Here is a 19,744-nt window from a genome sequence, read left to right on the forward strand (position 1 = left end):
TGGACTGTATTACTGGCTCGTAACTAGAGTACTAAAATGTAAGATTGGAGTATACCAACGCCCAGAAGAGAAAGGCATAGTAATATCTAATCGCTACTCTATTGGTGGATCTCAATACCGTATCCTATCAAATAGACGTCGCTTGCTGGTTTCGGTGTACCATCGCCCCCGCCCAATAAGGTCAGAGGACACGGAATTTCGGACGGCTATTTGTGAGTGAAACAAAAGGGGTGGGGGGAGTACGGACGCCACGACAGAGGGCATCCTCTCAGTGTCCTACCAATTAGATTTATTCGCACAAGTGTTAGAGGATTCCTGGCGCATGCATCAGTTGCTATATCCGGCTTGCTGTTTATCTTCCGTCACTATGCACAGGCATTCAGAAAAATATATAATGTAATAAATCGGCAAGTCGACAATGCGAAATTACAACGTTTGATTTTTGACGTCTGCATTACTTGACTGTCAGTACTTTGATTAAAACAAGAACAAAAAAACACAAACAAAGTAGCCGAATATTGCCGAGAAAATGAAAAAAAGTTTGTATGTTGGAGCGTATCGACTGGCTTGGTTGAGTTACAGGGTGTCCCAAAAATTTTGAACTTCCTTGAAATGGGTGAAATTCCTGAGGCGATTTCAAGTAACTTTTTCCTTTGCGAACATATTCTCCGCGGCTTCGTTAAGAAGTTATTAAGGAAAAACACGGACCAATCAGCGGCAAGTCTCGCTGAGACGTTGGCATTGGCCGAGCCGGAATCTGTCCACTGAAACCTCGCCCTGATTGGTCCGTGTTTTTTCGTTAAAAACATTTTCTGAAAGGAAAAAGTTTCTTCAATCGACCTCAGGAATTACTCCTTTCAAGGAAATACAACATTTTTGGGACACCCTGTATAGCTACTAAATACGCTTTACAATTTGCACTAGAAAATTTGGACGATTTTGAAAACAATCTATACATTGCCACTTGTAAATGAGTTTAGGATACAAAAGACCTGTCGGACATTTCTCTGATGACTGGAAGTAGATATACAACCATTATAAAAAGTGACGAATATATTGTTTAAATAGTTCCAACTTCGTCGTACTCCAACTAAGGTGGTAACTAATAAACAAAGTTTTGTATTAATAAAGTATTAATCGATGATTATACATTTTTCTCTGTGCACGATGAGCCAGAGAATTCTGAAGAAGCATGCGAATCTTCTGTGTATTGCATTCAAGCGTACACAGAAAATCAAGCGTGGATCAATTTACCTCTGTCATCCTCGCTAGCTTAACTGCCGCTGGCGGTTGTGTGTTAGGAAAGGATATATGTACATATATACATATACATATATACATAGCCAGGCGAGCGGGTGTAGCATGCGCAAAACGCTCGACAGTGTTCACTTTCGTTTTGTTTCCTTCTTTCCTTTCCGTTTCCATTTCCATTTCCATTTCCATTTTCTTTTCGTTTTTTTGTTTGTTTGAACGCGTGAACACTCTCGAGAGCACGCGGTCTGTCGACCTTTTCGCCTAAGGGAGCGCGAACTTTCACCGAAAGGCGGGAAATGTTGTTAGGAACGTATGCACAAAAATTGAACGATTAACGAGACACACGCGCACAGACACACACACGCGCGCACACACACCCACGCACACGCGCGCGCGCGCGCGCGTACACAAGCGACATACGGATTGTATACAAAGATCAAAATATTATGAAATACGCATAAATGTATATAGTACAGACATATACGAGAAGCAGAAGGAGAAAACGGACAAGGGACACGGGAGAAAGTGGATAGAGAGGAAGATGGTAACATAAAAAGGAAGAGATTTCAACAGACGCTTCAAATAATTGCTTATGCAGTTGAAAAGAAAATTTTCTGAAAGGATACAATAGGTATCCTTAGGTAATTTAGGTATGCGAAACATTTGATTCGTAATCCTGTATGTAGATACTGTGGGCTGTTGACTTGTTAGGATTGCTCTTGAAATTTGTTGTGACTTTCAAATTGGTCCAGTAGAGTGAATAAATTTTTACAAAGTAGTGTACGGCATGTATCTACGGAATTGGTTTTGGCCAATTAGGCAAATAATCGAGAGCTGCCCTTTGATACGAGATGTGCCCCTCACTCCCTTGGCATCTACATCGGCGGGCGTTAATCAGAATCAAGGTGGGAACAACGCCAAACAATCCAATTGGACAAGAAATTCGGTACATATTGTTTCTGTGTGAAAGCGGTTCGATTGGAAAACAAAATTTCTTCGTATCTATTTCCCGATTTATTTATTATACACGTAAAGAATGTTCCGGGCTAACGATAAACAACAAAAGTTTTGGCTGAAGATCCGAAAATCGGCCAAATCTGATTGAGCTCGAATTTCGCAAATAGTCTCATTTTGCATTAAAAACATATTTCCCAAAATAATTTTTGACAACTCGAAAAAAAAGTTTTATCATGTTGGTGTCATTTTCTATCTTACCGACACAACATTTACTACCGTAATGCTTGGATTAGGTGCCGTTTCTGAACCTGATTTTGCTTTACGCGGGTTGGGTCAAGTCTGGGTTAGGTCTGGGATAGGGTTTGGATACGATTATGTTTAATTTCTATTATTTTATAGGCATGGTTGAGCGTGGCAGTAGATATAGTTTGGAAATGTGTCCAGACAATAAAAGAAACGCAAACAGGTCGATTGGTTTGATACGGAAACATGTTGAAATTGGTACGGAAATGTAGAAAGGTAGCAAACGTTATGTTGGTATGGTAGAGAACGACAGTAAAATGATAAATTTTTTTCCGAGCCGTCAAAAATCCTTTTGGGAAACGTGTTTTTAATGTAAACTGAGGCTATGCGCAAAATTTGACCTGAATCCAAGTTGACCGATTTGCGGAACTTTAGCCAAAGTTTTTACTGGGCACGGTGCGATAGTTGAATTTTTCTTGGTTTCTAGGTGGACTCGTTCCGCGCGAGTCGCGGCTCGCAACGCGATTGTCCGCGTACACACTCACCGAAGCGTTATCGCTGCTGTGTGCGTTCGTGTGTGCTCAAGTTATGGACTATAGATTATTCGGTGCACTGGCGAATTCAAACGGAAACGGATATACATACATAGGTACAGCTGTTCACACTGATGTAAGTAGTTCCCGGAGATGAACGACGCGCGCATTGTCGCGTGGCGTGCTCGCGTCGTTCTTATCGAGACTGTTTAATTCCAAACGTTACCGAGCTATGTATTAGCGGACATACGAGATAAAAAGTAAAACAAGTTAACTGGTACATACTGCTCGCTGAAGCATACGCATAAAATTTAAAATAAAGTAGTGTGGAGAGAAAAGGAATTATGCTGTTATGTTGTTGTACGTGGATTTTCTGTGTCTTGCTATGTTGTACTAAAGGCAATGATCCGTGTACGTGTGTAAGCGTGCGTGTTGCATGTACTATGTACGTAATGCGATGTCGTAGTCTTGTATTTGATGTATACACATATATTATACATATACATATACATACATTCAATATATGTATACGTTCATAATATATAATATATTAGATACAATATATATGTGTGTGTGAATGCATATAAAATGTCAAAAAAATTTAGCATGCGCTCGTATACATAATATAAAAGCACCTCCTCCTAGCTGTAAAAGTAAACGCAATAAGTCGCAGATCACGTTCAATAATTAATAGAATTAGTAAACAAGTGTTTTCTTTTGGTAAAAACAGAAAAGTAACAACAAATATATAAATATAAATCTGGCGCTGAAAAAATTAGACACAGGTAATACGTATGTATATACATATATATACGTTATATGTATATATATACATACATACATATATATGTAACAGTAAGAAGATTACGAAAGCTGTAAAGAGCATTAGCTTTGTGCAATTACGTTGCCAAATTACGTCTATACGATCAATGCTTTCCCAGGATTGTGTTCCGATTACGATCGAGAAAAATAATGTAAAGGAGCAACAAAGTGTCGAAACAGCGGACGATATAGATCATACGATCGTCATGGATTTGACTCGAATGATACGAAAATCTTTTGACTGGGAAAGCACTGTGGCGCCAACAGCGGGCTAGCCAACAACAGAGTAGAAATATGTTACATGTACCGCTACAGAAGGAAAAAAGTCTTCCGTTGCCAATTATGGATTGATAATAAATTAAGCGATGTGATAAGAAGTAAACGAAAAGGCAGGAAAAATATGAATCGACTTGAATTTCGAAACAAAACATTTAGTTGATAGTAGTGTCGATCGATTGGCCCATTTATCATGCCCCTCTACCGATCGATTACATTCTCGGAGGTGAGAGCATAATCGAATGTACAGGGACACCTGCGTTGTCTTTTCTGCGATTGTATGTTGAAGCGAGATTTTTTGTTTCTTATACTGGCAGATTAAACGAACTTTTTTTTTGAACGATAGCAGGTGGTCTCGAACAACGGACAAATAGACGGACACCATTATATTTAAGGAGTTAAGAAATAGAACAGAGGGACTTCTAAATTGAATAGTAAGTGCCGGCCTGTAAGAAAGAAATCTCACGGACTATAATATGTAGGTATATGTACAACGAAGAACGTTCTGGTAAGTCGTTCGCTAGTGTGCTAGTGGCGTAAGAGTTCGTTAACACCGATGCAGATAGTTTTAAAGACAAAAAAAAAATAATATTAAATGGACATCACTACGCTTCAGTCACTATGGTCATGACACTACTAATGGATTATAGGATATAAAAATGTCGTTGTTTGGCTTTCTACTGCTTCTGCTTTCTCCTTAATTGATCAAGTCTTGTGGTAAAGAAATTATTTGACCGAAAACTTTCGTTTCATAGTAGAAAAAAAAAAAAAAGAAAAATGAAAAGTTTAGTCTCGTTCGTTATAACACATTTGCTTCTACCACCGAGACAGTCTCGACCAATCAAGGGGTTGGAGATTGTATTAATGGTGTCTAAGTAGCAAAATGCAAACATATTTATATCGAATATTAATAACATTATACTTAAACAGGCAGCAGGCAATTAATTTTAAAACCATCAATGATAATAACGTTCTGCGGGAGATATATAAATTATTTTCTTTCCTTCTTTTTCTTTTTTTTTATTCCTCGTGGATGATGGAGTTGGAGATTGGGGAGTATCGAGATATCCAGACGGGATTAAATTGAGAGACAGAGTGAGATGGGCGTGACACGGTGTTTGCTCGTCGTTCGACGAAGAAATTCGTTAATACAGAGCTATCGGAAGTTTCTCGACTCTGTGGATACAATTCGCCTGACCGGTAGCGTTGCTATTTTATCACGGTGAATTAGCAATCGAAGGAAAACCAAAAAAAAATAAAGAGAAATAAAACAGAGGAACTAAAAGCCAACGGTAACAAAGAAAACGTTATTTTACACAGAAACTATTTCGTTTTCTTTTGCAAGCGGAATATGTGCTATGGAAACGTTCGTATTCTTTTTTTTTCCAATAAGGCAAATATTACTAATAACAATATAAAGAAAAACAAAACAGAGAAATAGTAATAATACAGTTTGAGCATACTTCGCACAAGTTCGATCAACTAAAAGAGCATATTCACATTACACCGAAAGGAAACACAAGATAAAAATATAGATCACAATAGACTAAAAGAGGTGAAACACAAAAAGCGCACACACACTTGATCTGCTTTTTTCCTTTTTTTTTTGTTCTTTCTTTTATCTTCGTTTGGTCGTTGAGTAAACATAAAACAAAAAAGATTCAATAAATGTAGTCTGTGCGTTTGTTTTTAATTTCAATTATATTTCTTTTATTTGAATTCATCACTCAATAAATTTCGTTGTGACCCGAACTTAGTGCAAGTCATCAAGTATTACATCACAAATAGGTTATCATTTTTACGATTACTAAATATCATTTATTATCGTATATTTACCAAATATTATAATAATATAATTATCGTAAGACCAATTGTGGTTAGTTGATAGATCAATCGATATATCATCCGAATTCTATTTGTAATAGTTAATAATTAACGACATTACAGTGCATATACTTTTTCCGTTTTTTCCTTTTCTTCGCTCTCTGATTTTACTTAATCATTAATCCCTGATCGTCGGCAATTATTCCTCAGACTAAGGAAACCAGAAGACGTACGAAAGTTCCGAAGTATGTTTTATGGTGTAGGAATTGTAACAGGGTGGGTATAAGGGAAAGTCGAAGCGCGATCGATCATCGAGTTTTAATGCATAAAGAAATAAAAAAAAAAAAAAAATAAAAATAAAACATTTGTGTCAAAAAGAAAGCAGTTATTTCGTTTTTACCCTAGGTTATCCTAGGCTGGAAAGTTCTTTAGACTAAACACTTTTCATTACTTCTAATCTTCAATTAACTATTGAAGTGGTTATCAGGTATTAGGTATATATAAAACGTAATGTAACTAGAAGTAACTTTGATCAGAGATTTGTCCATTATTTTCGGCTCTCATTCTCCGCAATACGAAACACAATTAATTTGTTAACCTACCTACTATGTACACGTGTTACTGTGTGCATATGCATGACTGGGCTCGTCGCGTAGAGCCATGTTTCTGCATATGCACACGAACGCATAGATTCTTTAAAAGGTTAAAATTTTTGGCTTCAGAAATGTGCAACGAACGTCGAGAAATCGAGGTAATCATTATTCTCACAGAGTTCCTCTTCTATCATTTTTCTAGATAAGTCTAAAATCTCAAACAGAATAATTATTATGTTAGCTTGCAAACATTCGTATCATTATTATGTTTATAAATAATTTTTTTTATTATGGACCGCTTTTACTGAAAGTGTATGGTGACCAGACATAATTGTCTAGATAAGTATCACAGACAGCGAGTGAATTCTTCAGAATAGATGCATGAACATTATACTTTTAGTTCAATATAACCTATATGCAAGACTATATAGTAATTGTAACTTTTTTCATTCTGATCCTTCTACTGAATTAAAAAATAATAAATTTTCCGAGACAACTGAAACGTATTTAACACTCGGATATTTCAAATACATTTTACATTAATTGCTTGTCAATGCAACTTAGAACACGTATAACTTTTGAACCAGTGAATTTCTAACATTAAACCTGGAACTTTTGACATTTTCTCGTCAAGATCTACAGGATTTTATAAAAAAAAATGAAAAATTTATGGTTTCCTGAAGTGAAGTTCAGCCTAAATTACTATTGCTGGCAATCGTCACGCATCGCGTAGGAAATTTGTACGCTAACCTTTCGCAATCACTTTTCAACAGATCTTTGCACCTGTAGGGAAGGATAGGAAAATGCTTGATTGACACGAAAGGTGTCAAATTTTCGAAACCAACTCCAACAGTGCATAAGGTATAACTTTGATGGTTACATGGAAAACGACGATTTGAAGTAAAAATCAATTTTCTATCAAAGATTTTGATTGCATTGTTGTTTCTTAAAACGAGCTTAACTTGTTCTTATCTCGTTCAGAAAAGAACAAATCGTTGTGGAACTTGAGTACGTTCGATTTTATTCATTTCGTTGTGGAACTGTTGTGCGGAACTTGTTAATTTCGCGAAAGCTACGGGAGGAGTGAAGTGTGGGTTCGGGTAGGGGATAATGCGATACAGGCTCCGGGGAAATTTGTGAACTCGAACATTAGAAAACTTATGGCGGTTTCCGCGACAAACCGAAAGTTTTCGCCGGAGCCGAACTTTTCGGAGACCGGCAAGAAACATTATTGTTGCTACTAAAACGTTTTCTTACGCGAATTCGGTGCACTTCTCGCGACATCGTCGGAGAAACGTTCAGCGGAGATAGAGGTATTGAAGTGATTTAATTAAACGAATAGAACGCTGCTATAATATGTTCTTTCGTGCATCGATATTTCAATTCCAAAACATAAGTATTCTTTAATCTGTTTTTGTTCACAATAATTATAATTTAGTCATTTTTCTTGAACTTTATTCGCCATTATGCGCCAGGAGCAAAAGGGTTAAAACAAGCTTCTGAGTATTTTTCATTAATATTTCAGCGTGAAATCGTTCGATAATGCACAACTTGGTTTCGTTTGAAAGTTAAATGTTTAAGATTAAATAGCATACGATTGAATACATTGTGCAAACAGCATGAAAACTTCAACAACTAGTTTGCCTTCCGTTCGAGCACTAAATACGTTGACAACTTTAGTAAAAGTGATTCCAACCGACAGGAGTGCAAGTACCATTTCATTTTTGAGGACTTATCTTATTTAGAGGAACTAATACTTGACCCGAAATTCATAAACGAATGAACCATGGAATTCTTGTAAAGGACTAGCATCGAGTATTGTTGCACACTTCTGAGCCGATGTCTTGCCACTCTTGCATTCTTTTAATAATTTAATAATATAATCATAATTATCATCACGGTTTTGTCGTTGCCATTATAGTATGAGTTAATCATATAGATATACAACCTCCACAAAGTTAATCTCCACGATCATCCCGGAGCTCTATTCCTACCTCGTGTAATGGTTTCTCTTAATCGAAACGTTGCGCCGCATCCTACGTTAACCACAAGATAAATTACTATGAGTACCTACAGAATCTTGTAGCTACACTTCGCGTTTCTTTTTACACGATTCCAATTTCTCTCCACCGAGAAACGCGAATTTGCTGTTCTCTTTTGTTTTTTTTTTGCACGCCGTTAGCGCGCCTCGTTTTGTCATAGTTCGCTCGGTTGTAAGCGACTCGTGCAATCGCAAGTTTTAACCCGGTTCGTCTTGTGCGACGCCGATATCGCCCTCGTTAAATATCGGTGCGTTTTCGTTAATGATTGGACTCGTACAAACAACCACCACGCGAACCGACTACGAACGAAGACGCGCAGCCCACGTTCATTCTTGCGACACGATTCGTACAAAGCATCGACAGCGTTCACAATTCGTATAATTGATGGAACAAGTTCGACGGTTGTGCCGAAAAGTGTGCACGATACAGGTAATACTGCAAGTATAAAGATACAAAGCTGACGAAGCTTCCTCCGCTCTGTTACATTGTCAATCGCAATGTACGATATTTCGTAAGCGCTACAGTGTTCACTCTATATACGTCACAAATTCCTAGCCGATAAAAGTCCCAAAACTATCCCCACTGCGGGGGGCTGTACCCCGTGAGAGGTCGCCTCTAGAGGTTCGTTGTCCTTTTTTACGTTCGGCGTGGATCACAGTGTCTCCTGGCCGATATATGTCTTTGGCTAGACCCGTGTTTTGGACGTATATCGAGCAAACACTATATACAGTATGTCCAACGAGACGAGACAGGTAAACGTACACGTGTTCCAGGGATTTTTGTCTCGATTGAGACAAGACCATCCTCGCTATAGTGCCCACACCGTGGGGCAACGAAGAGGTTCCTAATCACCTCTGATCATAGCTAATCATAGCTAGGAAAGAACGCACGCTGGTGCTTCGCTGTCTCGTCTCGTTGGACCGACCCTACATAGAGCAGTGGTGATTAAAACAAGAAAAAAAAAATAAATAAATAAAAATGTAAGGAATTGTATTTTAACATTTGTTGGTACGTCTTTCGACTCGATGAAGAAAAAGAAATATTAAAATAATTGTGATCCGTTGATTGTGTTCCACGACTAACGGATAGTTTTTTAATACGGAGAAACGCGTGTCCCTTGTTGATTAAAAACATTATAGTGAATTCGAGGAATATCATGGTACCTGTTTCAGCAAATATACGCGCATTATGTCCACTGCCGTGAATAAATGTGTAGAAATATATAGCTTTTCTGATAGATCCTCGTCCCTGTATTTTCGGGAGAATCAACGAGAGCGATCACTGACTTCCAGCCCAGGTATTTTCCTGTTTGTTTTTTTTTTTTTTTTTTTTTTATTAAAAACGCCTGACACAGATTCTCAGTGTTTTCTTTTTGTTTGTTCTTTACCAAATTAACGCTCTTTCCTTCGAAGTCTGAGCGGTATCGAATAAATACTTTAATCAATGCACATATTCACGCGGCTAGTCGGCATAAATCACTTGAAAATAATGTTTCCAGCGCACAAATGGACTGCCGAGGAGACTTTTAAGGTGATCCGATGAATAAGGTGAATCTTGACCTTAAGTGATAACAAACTGTTGAATATTCTATGTATCAACGATGTAAGTAGAAAAATATGTTAGTTTAGGGAACCTAATCAGAGCATTGCATCGTATTTGTAAGAAATATATATATACATATATATATATATATATATATATATATATATATAATGTTTGTAACACGAAGATATTGTCCTTCTGGTTAAAAAAAAAAAGAAAATGGTTATACATTATTACGCCCAAAAATTGGGTGTTCACAGTTTTCAGTTTATACACGTCGTTAGGCATTGAATGTTTGTTGACATATTCATAGAATAGTATACTAGCATTTTAGGATGTCACTTGGTATGCTCTGGTTAGTCCCTTACTATACTCAAAGATATAATTCCTATCTATTTGGAAATCGAAAGAATCATATACTGAAGAGTGTAGCGAAATAGTCTGCAGAATATCATCACAGAATGTCAAGCCTGATCGCTTAAAATCTCACAATCTCCTCTGACCTAGTTCTAAAGTCGAATGGCGAACCGGCAAAACGAAACAGTCGCGGCAGAAGTAAGAAATGAGAAAAAAGAAAAGAAAGAAAGAATGGAAAGCACCGGTCGACTTCAGTAATACGCGTGGACGTAGATCAGATTATGGATCGGGTGATGATGGGCATGAGGGTTGTGCAAGGGAGTACAAAAGGAGGTAGTCGTGATTGTGGTAGGGGATGGTGGATGATTGACAGATTGCATCGTGGAAACGGGCGACACTTGATTGGGGGGACCGGCCGGCACTTGGTACACGGTACTGGGAGCGGCCATCGGGCACCTTGAGGCCCCGGCTGCGCCTTGTTGGGCCCCATGCTGTTGTTGTGACTGTTGTTGTTGCTGTTGTTGTTGTTGTTGAATGTAGTTTGGTGGTAGACATACCTCGAGGCGGTCGGTACGTGGCATCTTCTGCGGCATCGCTACTGTCTGCGGCACCACGCCGAGGGGACTTCCTACTCCGGTTGGGTCCGCCGGCCCCATTATCGCCGGCATGATGGGGCTGGGGGCGAAATACGGGCTGTACGTGTTGCCAACCTGCGGCATACCGGTCAGGTACGGGTTCGTCGCCTGTGAAAACACACCCGGAAAATATCCAGGTAACAGAGATTAGAACGAGTCTGGTCCCACCTTCGCTTCGCATGAGTCGTCTTCGTTAAGTGCCCCTTTCATTACGCTAGCCTTCGAACTTCCTCTCGATTGTGACCCACCAAGCTCGTACAGTATGTGACAATAGTATCAAAATCCAAATTGAAATCGAAAGCGGCAGACTTTGACGCTTCCACTTCCACGTCATTGACAATCAGCGTCAGCGCGTGCAAGAAGAAGCGTCAAGGTAGACTTTCCCGCTTTTCTCGCAACCGAAAACGATTTTCTGTCGCATAGTGCCGTGCTGTCCAGGGCTGACGCCCCTTACACATTTACGCCCCCTCCACTGATTCATTCTAATAACAACGAAAACAGCCGCAATAGGGAAAGACTCGAACTCTCATAGTCGACGCATACAACAGTAGCTGAGTCATGCTTAGCGTCCTGGTATCCTTGAGAACATAGACAGGGTAGGGGTAGCCGAATTTACTCGCGAGTAAAGCTTGGACAGCACAGGCATCGTGTACTTTCGGCTTGTTAGCTTCCGCCCTGTTTAGAACCTCATGTTTCACTCGAACGTATCAAGACCCTGTGAGTCCCGTGAATCCTCTATCAAAATATCTAGGCTATACGGGGGCCGTTTCAAAAGAGAATCAAAAAATTGACGATCAATCTAGAATGTCAAAAGAGGCAAAGAATGTACAACACGTCCACAAAGTCCGTGTATTCTGTTCTCCCAACATTCGAGAAAATCACGTTCGACATACCGTTCAGACCGTTTTCCATCAGGCCTACTTCTAACGCTCATATTACCAAATATCTGCATAATCTCGCCAGCTGATGACCAGCGCACGCTAGATTGAACCTTCCTCTTTCGAACGAGCCCTTTACCATTGATAAAATATTCTCATGTAAGGACGAAAAGTTGAGCCACGTAAAACCATTTTTCGTCGGTAATGTAGACACTCTACCTTATCGCGAATCTACGAAGACCGGGCCCTTAAGTTTAAAATCTGCTAGAAATATTCTACTCTACTAGAAACTCTTTCTTGAAAGAGTAGCCGAGACAATTTTCAGTTTGTGGGGTTCAAGTGAAAGCACCTTTACTCACAGAGTCTTAATCGTTCCTTCTTTGTCTTTAGCCCTCGTTTGAGCGACAAGCTCGCGCGCGTTCCTGTAAGAAGCGTTCGATTTTGTGGGGAACGAGGTTTCCAGAAGGGAAGGCAGGTAATTTGAAGGCAGATAATTCTTCTTTCTAAAGGATTTCTGCTCTTATGCTTCGAGCTTTCCTTTGGCGTATAGAGAAAGCTTTCGGACGCGAGTCACACCGGCTACCGAAAGGCATCGCCGTTGAATACCGGCGCACTGACAGCGGTTATCAAGGTTGAATACAATAATTTTTCTTTCGAAAGACGACGTGACTCGCGCGCAGTCGAATTCTCCGCTCCCAAACAATTTCTCGTCGATCGGATTTTGGTGAAACAGAAACGCGATCGATAAAACAAATTTATTTTTCGTTCGGAAGGGAAGAAGCCGACGCGATTCGAACTTGGCCGCAGAATTCCATGCTTTACTCCTCTAAAAGAAGGAAAACTTGAGAACTAGACGATTCATCGCCTTGGATATTGAAACGGAGCATCTCGTGAGGCATGCAATTAAATTCCTTCAATTTACGGTGCGGTATTTTCTTAAACAAGTCGAAGCATTCGTACAACCGCTTACTAAACTTACAGGCATACTAATTGTAAGTAGCGCGGCGGAGACGGTGCAATTGAACAATTTATAGTTTGATCCTGTGGATATGAAAGTTAAGCGCGCATCGCTCAGTGATTCGCGTAATCTGCAATGCTAAACTGCACAAGAACGCTCCTTTAAAACAGTTCAAATTAAAATCATTCATGAAAGTTTTCTACCTATAACCAGATTGTAACCAGTGCTTTGCAATGTAAGTAATCTCAGTTTGTTTCTTAAAATATGTGTATACACGTAAAACTTCGTCTCCGTGCGGAACCGAAAAAGACTGAAAATTGTACAATTATTCCGCAAACTTTTAAACTTTTAAAAATTCCAAAAACAACAACAATTACTGTCACTTTATAGACTGCAGATCACACGTATCCACACGACGTGGAGATAAATTTTATTTTTGTTGTAGAATAATCAAAGAACATAACAATTTTTCTAGGTCCGTCTGACAATTTTGTACAATGTACCGTCGCCACCGCGCTTCATTTAATTTAACTAAAAAATTAGTGGAAGCCAACCAAAACCAGGAGTTACCATAAAGGCGTGGGTAGCGAGAAGTTGCTGCTGGATTTGCTGTTGAAGGTGATGGTGTGGTGCCGGAGGTGCCGGTGCCTCCTGTTCACCAATGACGTAATTGGAGAACACACCAACAATCAACCACAACCACGAGAGCCACAGCGGCAAACATAGGGGACAGACAGGCAGTCATACGAGTAGTATAGGGTTCGATGTCACGTAGCAACGACTATGAATATATGTCATGAATAAAAGGCATGTGGGCATTTAAAATGATGTGACTTGATTTTCCACGACCGAATTTTTTCTTCTCTGTTCGCCAATATGTCAGTGCACATTTGCGTGCGAGCACACGATAAAACAAAACAAAAAAAAAAAAGAAGAAAAAAACCAATTGAACTACTCGGTTTCAATAGACGCAGCATTTCCATTTTGTTGATTCGTCAGAGTGATAGAGTATTGTGATAGATCGAAAAACAATATTGACGAACCGACAAAATTTCTATTTATCAATGACAGTTTCGTGGCAGATCTAGGTGGACTAATGTAAGGCTACTGTTTCTTTCTATATATATATATATGTATATATAAATTCATTGATATTGACTGTCTATCAATATTTATGGATACAATTCAGGAGAAAGGGGATGACACTGACCAAAAACATGCGGCGTGCTAGTTTTTACTCGCGGAGGTTTCATCTCTCGATGCAATGCCCGCAATTTCAAGGCGCTGGGAAATTGAGACGACTACATATTTATACAGACTTTCGACAACCGTTAACCTGATCAACTAGAAATTAGACTATCAGGTATATAAATGAGTAATCCAATATTTCTTTTCCGCGATATAACCGGTGTCGGTTACATTTAATCTCTAATCATTGCTCTTACAGTTCCACGTGATCATTGAAAAGCGCAGGGTCGTTCTTTAAAAGAAATATTAAATTCAGGAATTGCAGACGCAACAGTGTAGCGTAGTACTCATTATAATACTTGCTAATACTAATTTCAGAAACTTTAGAAAATATGTCATTAAGAATGGACCATGTGATCTATTTGTATATATGTATTCTATGTATAATATAATAAGAATTCAATCTATTCGAATCGGTGCAATTTTCAAACGAACGAAGCTTAATGCCATTTAGAATAATTCTGATGTTGCATAAAAATGAAATATAACAAAAAAGAAAAGATTCGGATTGTCGTTCATTTACCCAGCGTAGCCTACCGGTAAGGGGTAGTCTAGTGGTAATCGTCGACTAACACAGACAAAATTAGGAATATGTCGATCGTGATAAAAGAAAACCAAAATATGTGGATGTGTGAACAGCAGAAGACATGGTGCAAGTATGCATGAAAGTTTCGACGTACCACTGCCGGTACCTGGCCAGGCACGAGCGGTTGGGCCGGTGTGAGACCCATCTGCTGCATCAGCGCATTCTTCAGGGCCAAGTGATTGCGGCCGTTTATCAAAAGCTGGTCCTTTAGGTGCTGTGGTGGATGGAAATATTTGCAGGGTGGCTTGTCGCGGTTACATCGGCCCTGGAACCAAAAAACCATTGCCATTACAGTCTGAACTAGATTCGTGATAAGGTAGTGTGTCTACATTACCGACAAAAAATGATTTCCCGTGCCTCAAGTTTTCGTCCTTAAATACGAATATTTTATCGCTGGTAGAGGGCTCATTCGAAAGAGGAAGGTTCAATCTAGTGCGCGCTGGTCAGGAGCTGACGAGATTATGCAGATATTTGGTAATATAAGCGTTAGAAGTAGGCCAAAAATTGACGATGAATCCAAGCATTTTTATGCCATTGGATGAGTTTTCTGGGTGAAATCGAGAGCAGCGCGCGCTAGAAAATATCTCCAGCTACAAATTGAGCTATATCTTGTCCTGATTCTCTGCGAAACAAAGCCGAAAACTTGAAGCACGTTTCAGAATTCATAATATCGATAATACAGAGGAAAAAATGTGACAAGTTTAGTCAGAGACTTACGACACGTCGGATCAAGCCCAAGACGGATCTTAAGTCTGTGTTTGAAGGGGGTGAATGGAAATTATTAATTAAAAAGTCACGTGACTATCCCGGGCTCTTAAATGTGTAATACGAAAGTTCATCTCGTGTACTCTCTATGTGTAACACCGAAAAAAGTTTCAGTTTTCGCAGTGGTTCTCCTACCTTGTTACCGTGCGTTGCGTCGCGACGCGTTGATGCGAATGTGTATGTAACGACGCACGCGCGCGCGGTGCCCTTAAATCGCGTTAAAGCTCGCTGCGACGACCGAGTTACGAGGAGGCAGTAGACCTTCCGATATTAGCTGTATTATAAACCACTTGTACGTGAGTGAGTTTCACTCGCAGGTAAATTGCAGATAGGTTGCGCATACACTTTGAAGACTTTGTCCTGCTTCTAGCGCGGTGCGTCTAACCCGTGCGCGCCTGTGTACATACGCATGTATGTATACAGAGACGATTCGCGGGAATATTGTTAACGGGTGAAGGTTTCGTAATTAAAGTTGCATTTAATCGCACTTCCATGCCACTTATACGAGCTCGATGTTCTAGTAATTTCCAACAGGATTTGCCTTCGGGTTTTCACATGTGCTTTAACACAGACATGTACAGAGACATGCGAGCCAATTGAAAAACTAGGTACAAAAATAAAATCCTGTTATTCTTGTAACACAGGTTACCAAAGGTTACAGGTTAATTTCAAAGTGTTAATTTTCATTGATTTATAATTCCATCAAAAAGTTTTTCTATCGGTTTGCTCTTAGCATTTATGATGTGTTTGTCCCTGGTCACTGATACAAATTGTTTTAACGGTGAAGTGCTTAATAAAAATGTTTAACACCAATCTCAGGCTTGTTTTAAATATTCGAAAAGATGTATGAAAGGCCAATTGGAACTTTGTGAAAACTGAATTGTCCTCGATATTTTCTATCTCACGGATCCCAGAGAAAGTAAAGTAGTACGCGTGTCTGCCGAATAAGCTACGTTTACCCAACTAAACGGGTCCACAAAATTTCTCCCATAATCTAAGTGCACCCGCGTGGCTCGTAATAGCACGTCTAGCGTCCGTTGGGTCTTATCATTTTAGACACCGCCTGGCACTTATGTAACTCTCGTGGCTGTTGAAACAAGCCATTGCAAGGGCTGAAGGGTGTAAGCTGGCACACGTAAGTCGCAAGAAGGGACTAAACGCAAGGAATGCTTCATAGTCGGTGTATAATCAGATAGCGGAAGGAAGGAACGAAGAAAAGTTGAAGGGCAAAAAGACAAGAAGGCAGAGAGGCCGACAAAAAGAAAGCAAGGAAGGAGAAACGGAGGTAGAAAATGTCTGGCGTACAATACGCACGTAGGGGAGGGGAGGGGAGGGGTTGGGGGAGAGAAACCGATACGAGGGTAGCCGAGAACGGGCTCAGAAGAGGATGGAAGAACAAGATCAGACGGTGTCAGGATGGTACTAATTAGACCCTAACAATATTAGTTCAGGTAAGACGCCTACAGGATAGAGGGGATAGCAACAGCCGGTAGGCATGCTTTCTTACGAAGATCCACTGGCTTTCCGTAATAGCAGCTTGCGAGCGTAAAGCCGACCTCGAGAGGATGGTAAAGAGATACTTCCTCAAATATCGCCTAATTAAGCACAGTCGTGAGTTTCGAGGAATAATGTGTACCCGCCAGGGAGAAACTTTCGACCCACTGAGGAGAGCACAATTGCACACTGCTCTGCACCGTTTCCTTCTCCTTCAACTTTCACTCGCCCTGGTACCCTTATTTACATCATTGCTCTACCTCCCCCCCCCCTCCACCCTTCGGTGAGCTCTGTCCTCCGCAAATGTAGACTTGGTCCTAGGTACATGCCATTTGTCAATAAATTTGCAAAAAGTCGTATCATTCTGCAGTTTACCGCAGAGAAATGACTCCAATGTCGTATGTAGTAAAATTGAAGGGTGTAACGATATCTTTTTTCATGATAAGCACCTAATTTTGAGGAATCTGAAGAAAATTATTCGTGGAATACGATACACAGGCTTCTTCAGGTGATTCTACACCTTCGGATCGGTGGACAATTGTTGAAAAAAGATGGCCATAACATTGACCTTGAGCATAATTCTCAAGGTCAAATTTGTTTTCTATTCAATCGTTTGGTACCCGTCGCGAGGAACAAAAGTCTCAAAGGAACCATAGGTCGCGAATCAACCGTTCTCTTAAAAAACGACTTTAAAGTCTAGAAGGTGTCCCAATATAAGGTACAACCGTGGAGGGGGTGATTCTGCACGAGCAAATAATTGTTTTCATGGTAACGCACGTGAAATTTAAAACGTTTGAACAGTTGTTCAGACCGATTGTTATTAACATTTAACGATATATTCAAATTTGGAATAAGAACCAGTGCTACGGTCGTAAAACGATTTAATTAAGTTCGCGACGGAAACGAAACTCGGCTGCTTGTCAGATGGAAGCGCCAATGATTACCTTGAATAGGGTGCGCGAGATATTATGTGGTCGGGAAGCGAGATTTATAATGGGTGCCTGCGTCCCCTGAGATCCTCTAAATATCATTAAAGTTTCATTAAAATTAGAACGAAACATTTCGCATGGTTCCCCAGGGAATGCTGTTTGTTATCAGTAGACCCTTTAAATCAACTTTAATACTACGCTGCTCGCCAGTTAATGCGACGAAATATATGTTAATTTAAATTCTTCGAGACTACAGTTATTCGCACCCCAAACATAATACACACCTCAGCTTGTCATTAAGTTTACCGTGTACGTGTCGCAAAAGAATTTCGACCTGGCAATCGAATACTTTTTAATTAACCGAACAGTCTATTCTAGCTTCGATCGATGAAACTACCCACACAAGCGATAAATTCTTTCTCACGAACGGTGGAAAATATTTTATCCTCTCGGTAAACGTTGATCTCCGATTCTCCTGATTCGATTGCAGGCGTCTTCAACAAGGCTGACTTTTACGCAAGTTAACGCGGTTAATTCAGCGACAGAGCTGAAGAGACGACCCGAAATCGGTGTGAAACAAGCGTATTTAAACGTAGCCACGAGGCTAATGTCGTAGGCACTTCTGCCGACGAAATTAAGGGACATCATGTGCCGCTTGGCACCATACGACACCGTTCCAACGGGAAAATCGATATGCAAATCTACGTGGAAATCCTAGTAATCTTGCTCACCCGGTCTGCAGCTCTTGCAATGGCTGTGTGCTTTTCTACTATGCTGTCTCCTCGCACCATTCTCCTTCCCTCGACCCTACCGAGCATGCTGGTTCACCTTTCGTTCACGCATTCCTCTTACACTTTCTCTCTATCATCCTGCCGCCCCCCCCCCGAACGTTTTCGTCCCTCGCACGTGCACCGATCTTCCGTTTTCGGCAGTGAATCCTCCACCTTCCTCCTCTATCCTGCGATCCAGAGATCTGCCGTGTCACGCGAACGTGTGCAGCGGAAGAGGGAGAGAGAGAGAGAGAGAGAGAGAGAGATGTGTGTGAAAGGTTATAAAGCAGGATTAAACCCGGTCTGAAGGATCGTGTTCGTAGGCCACGTTCGACGACAGAGCTTTATCAAGGTGAAAAGTCTTTGACCTTTTCTGACATCATGAAACGAGTACTCCTCGATATCTTTTTTCATGCACACGTCGTCCTTTCGATAGTCATTTTTGGAGTTACTTTTTGTTTTTTTATTTGGAGAAATGTGGAGAGAATTTTCTAGTTCTCTGGAAGTACTCTACTTGCTAGCCTGTTGGTATTCCATCAATGTTAGCATGTCATGAGCTACGAATTATGATCGATTATTTACAAGTTTAGGAATAATTTCTGCTAGTGATAGCTGAACAAATTTTTGAAATATTTTGGAATTAAGTACAGCTTTGAAGTAAATTTCAAACAATTAAAATTACAGGAAAGTAATCACAGTAAAGTTTCGATTTTTATATAAAATGTCGAATCAATTAACGTTCGTCTCGAATTAACATTGGTACCGAATTTGTATGATTCCCGTGATCGTTCACACGTTTCCCAGATACACGAGGGAGCAGAGAAAAGGAAAGGGAAGCGAAGGAAAGGGCAGCAGTTCTTTCCGTTGGCCAAAGGTCAGAGCAGCAGGAAGGAAGACAATCAATCTTGGTCCCAATTATCGCGTCATTCAGTAACTGTAATTGAGTCGGTCGCCACCTCTCTTTCACCTTCTTTCACCCTTTAGTTGTTCCTCGAAATGCCGGAAAGTCGAAACAACGAAGGTGGAAATTCCTCGACT

The 19,744-nt window shown here is 40.1% G+C and overlaps 2 protein-coding genes across 15 annotated transcripts in view; one reads left to right on the forward strand and one right to left on the reverse strand.

Annotated features, from left to right (window-relative positions):
- LOC143357977 (uncharacterized) overlaps positions 1 to 4,969 on the forward strand; it is a 13,891-nt gene extending 8,922 nt beyond the window's left edge. The window contains exons 2-3 of one of the 2 annotated variants that reach the window (XM_076794747.1): positions 2,007 to 2,200; positions 2,942 to 4,969. In XM_076794747.1, coding sequence (XP_076650862.1) covers positions 2,042 to 2,200; positions 2,942 to 3,103 — 321 coding nt within the window. In that variant the 5' untranslated portion in view covers positions 2,007 to 2,041 and the 3' untranslated portion in view covers positions 3,104 to 4,969. Of the gene's footprint in view, positions 1 to 1,140; positions 2,201 to 2,941 lie in introns of those variants that run through there. The other variant, XM_076794746.1, reaches the window with a different exon arrangement.
- The window catches only part of LOC143357961 (protein muscleblind), a 420,294-nt gene that overhangs the window by 40,270 nt on the left and 360,280 nt on the right, over positions 1 to 19,744 (reverse strand). For 10 of the 13 annotated variants that reach the window (XR_013082911.1, XM_076794715.1, XM_076794709.1 and 7 more), the window contains 3 exons: positions 14,843 to 15,013; positions 13,485 to 13,565; positions 11,001 to 11,186 (listed from right to left, as the gene is read on the reverse strand). Coding sequence is in view for 12 of the 13 variants with exons in the window: in XM_076794709.1 (XP_076650824.1) it covers positions 11,001 to 11,186; positions 13,485 to 13,565; positions 14,843 to 15,013 (438 nt within the window). In the remaining variant the exon portion in view is untranslated. The remainder of the gene's footprint in view (positions 1 to 11,000; positions 11,187 to 13,484; positions 13,566 to 14,842; positions 15,014 to 19,744) is intronic. The other 3 variants (XM_076794711.1, XM_076794718.1, XM_076794719.1) reach the window with 2 other exon arrangements.

This window comes from Halictus rubicundus, chromosome 10 (assembly GCF_050948215.1).
Source record: "Halictus rubicundus isolate RS-2024b chromosome 10, iyHalRubi1_principal, whole genome shotgun sequence".
NCBI classification, from domain to species: Eukaryota; Metazoa; Arthropoda; class Insecta; order Hymenoptera; family Halictidae; genus Halictus; species Halictus rubicundus.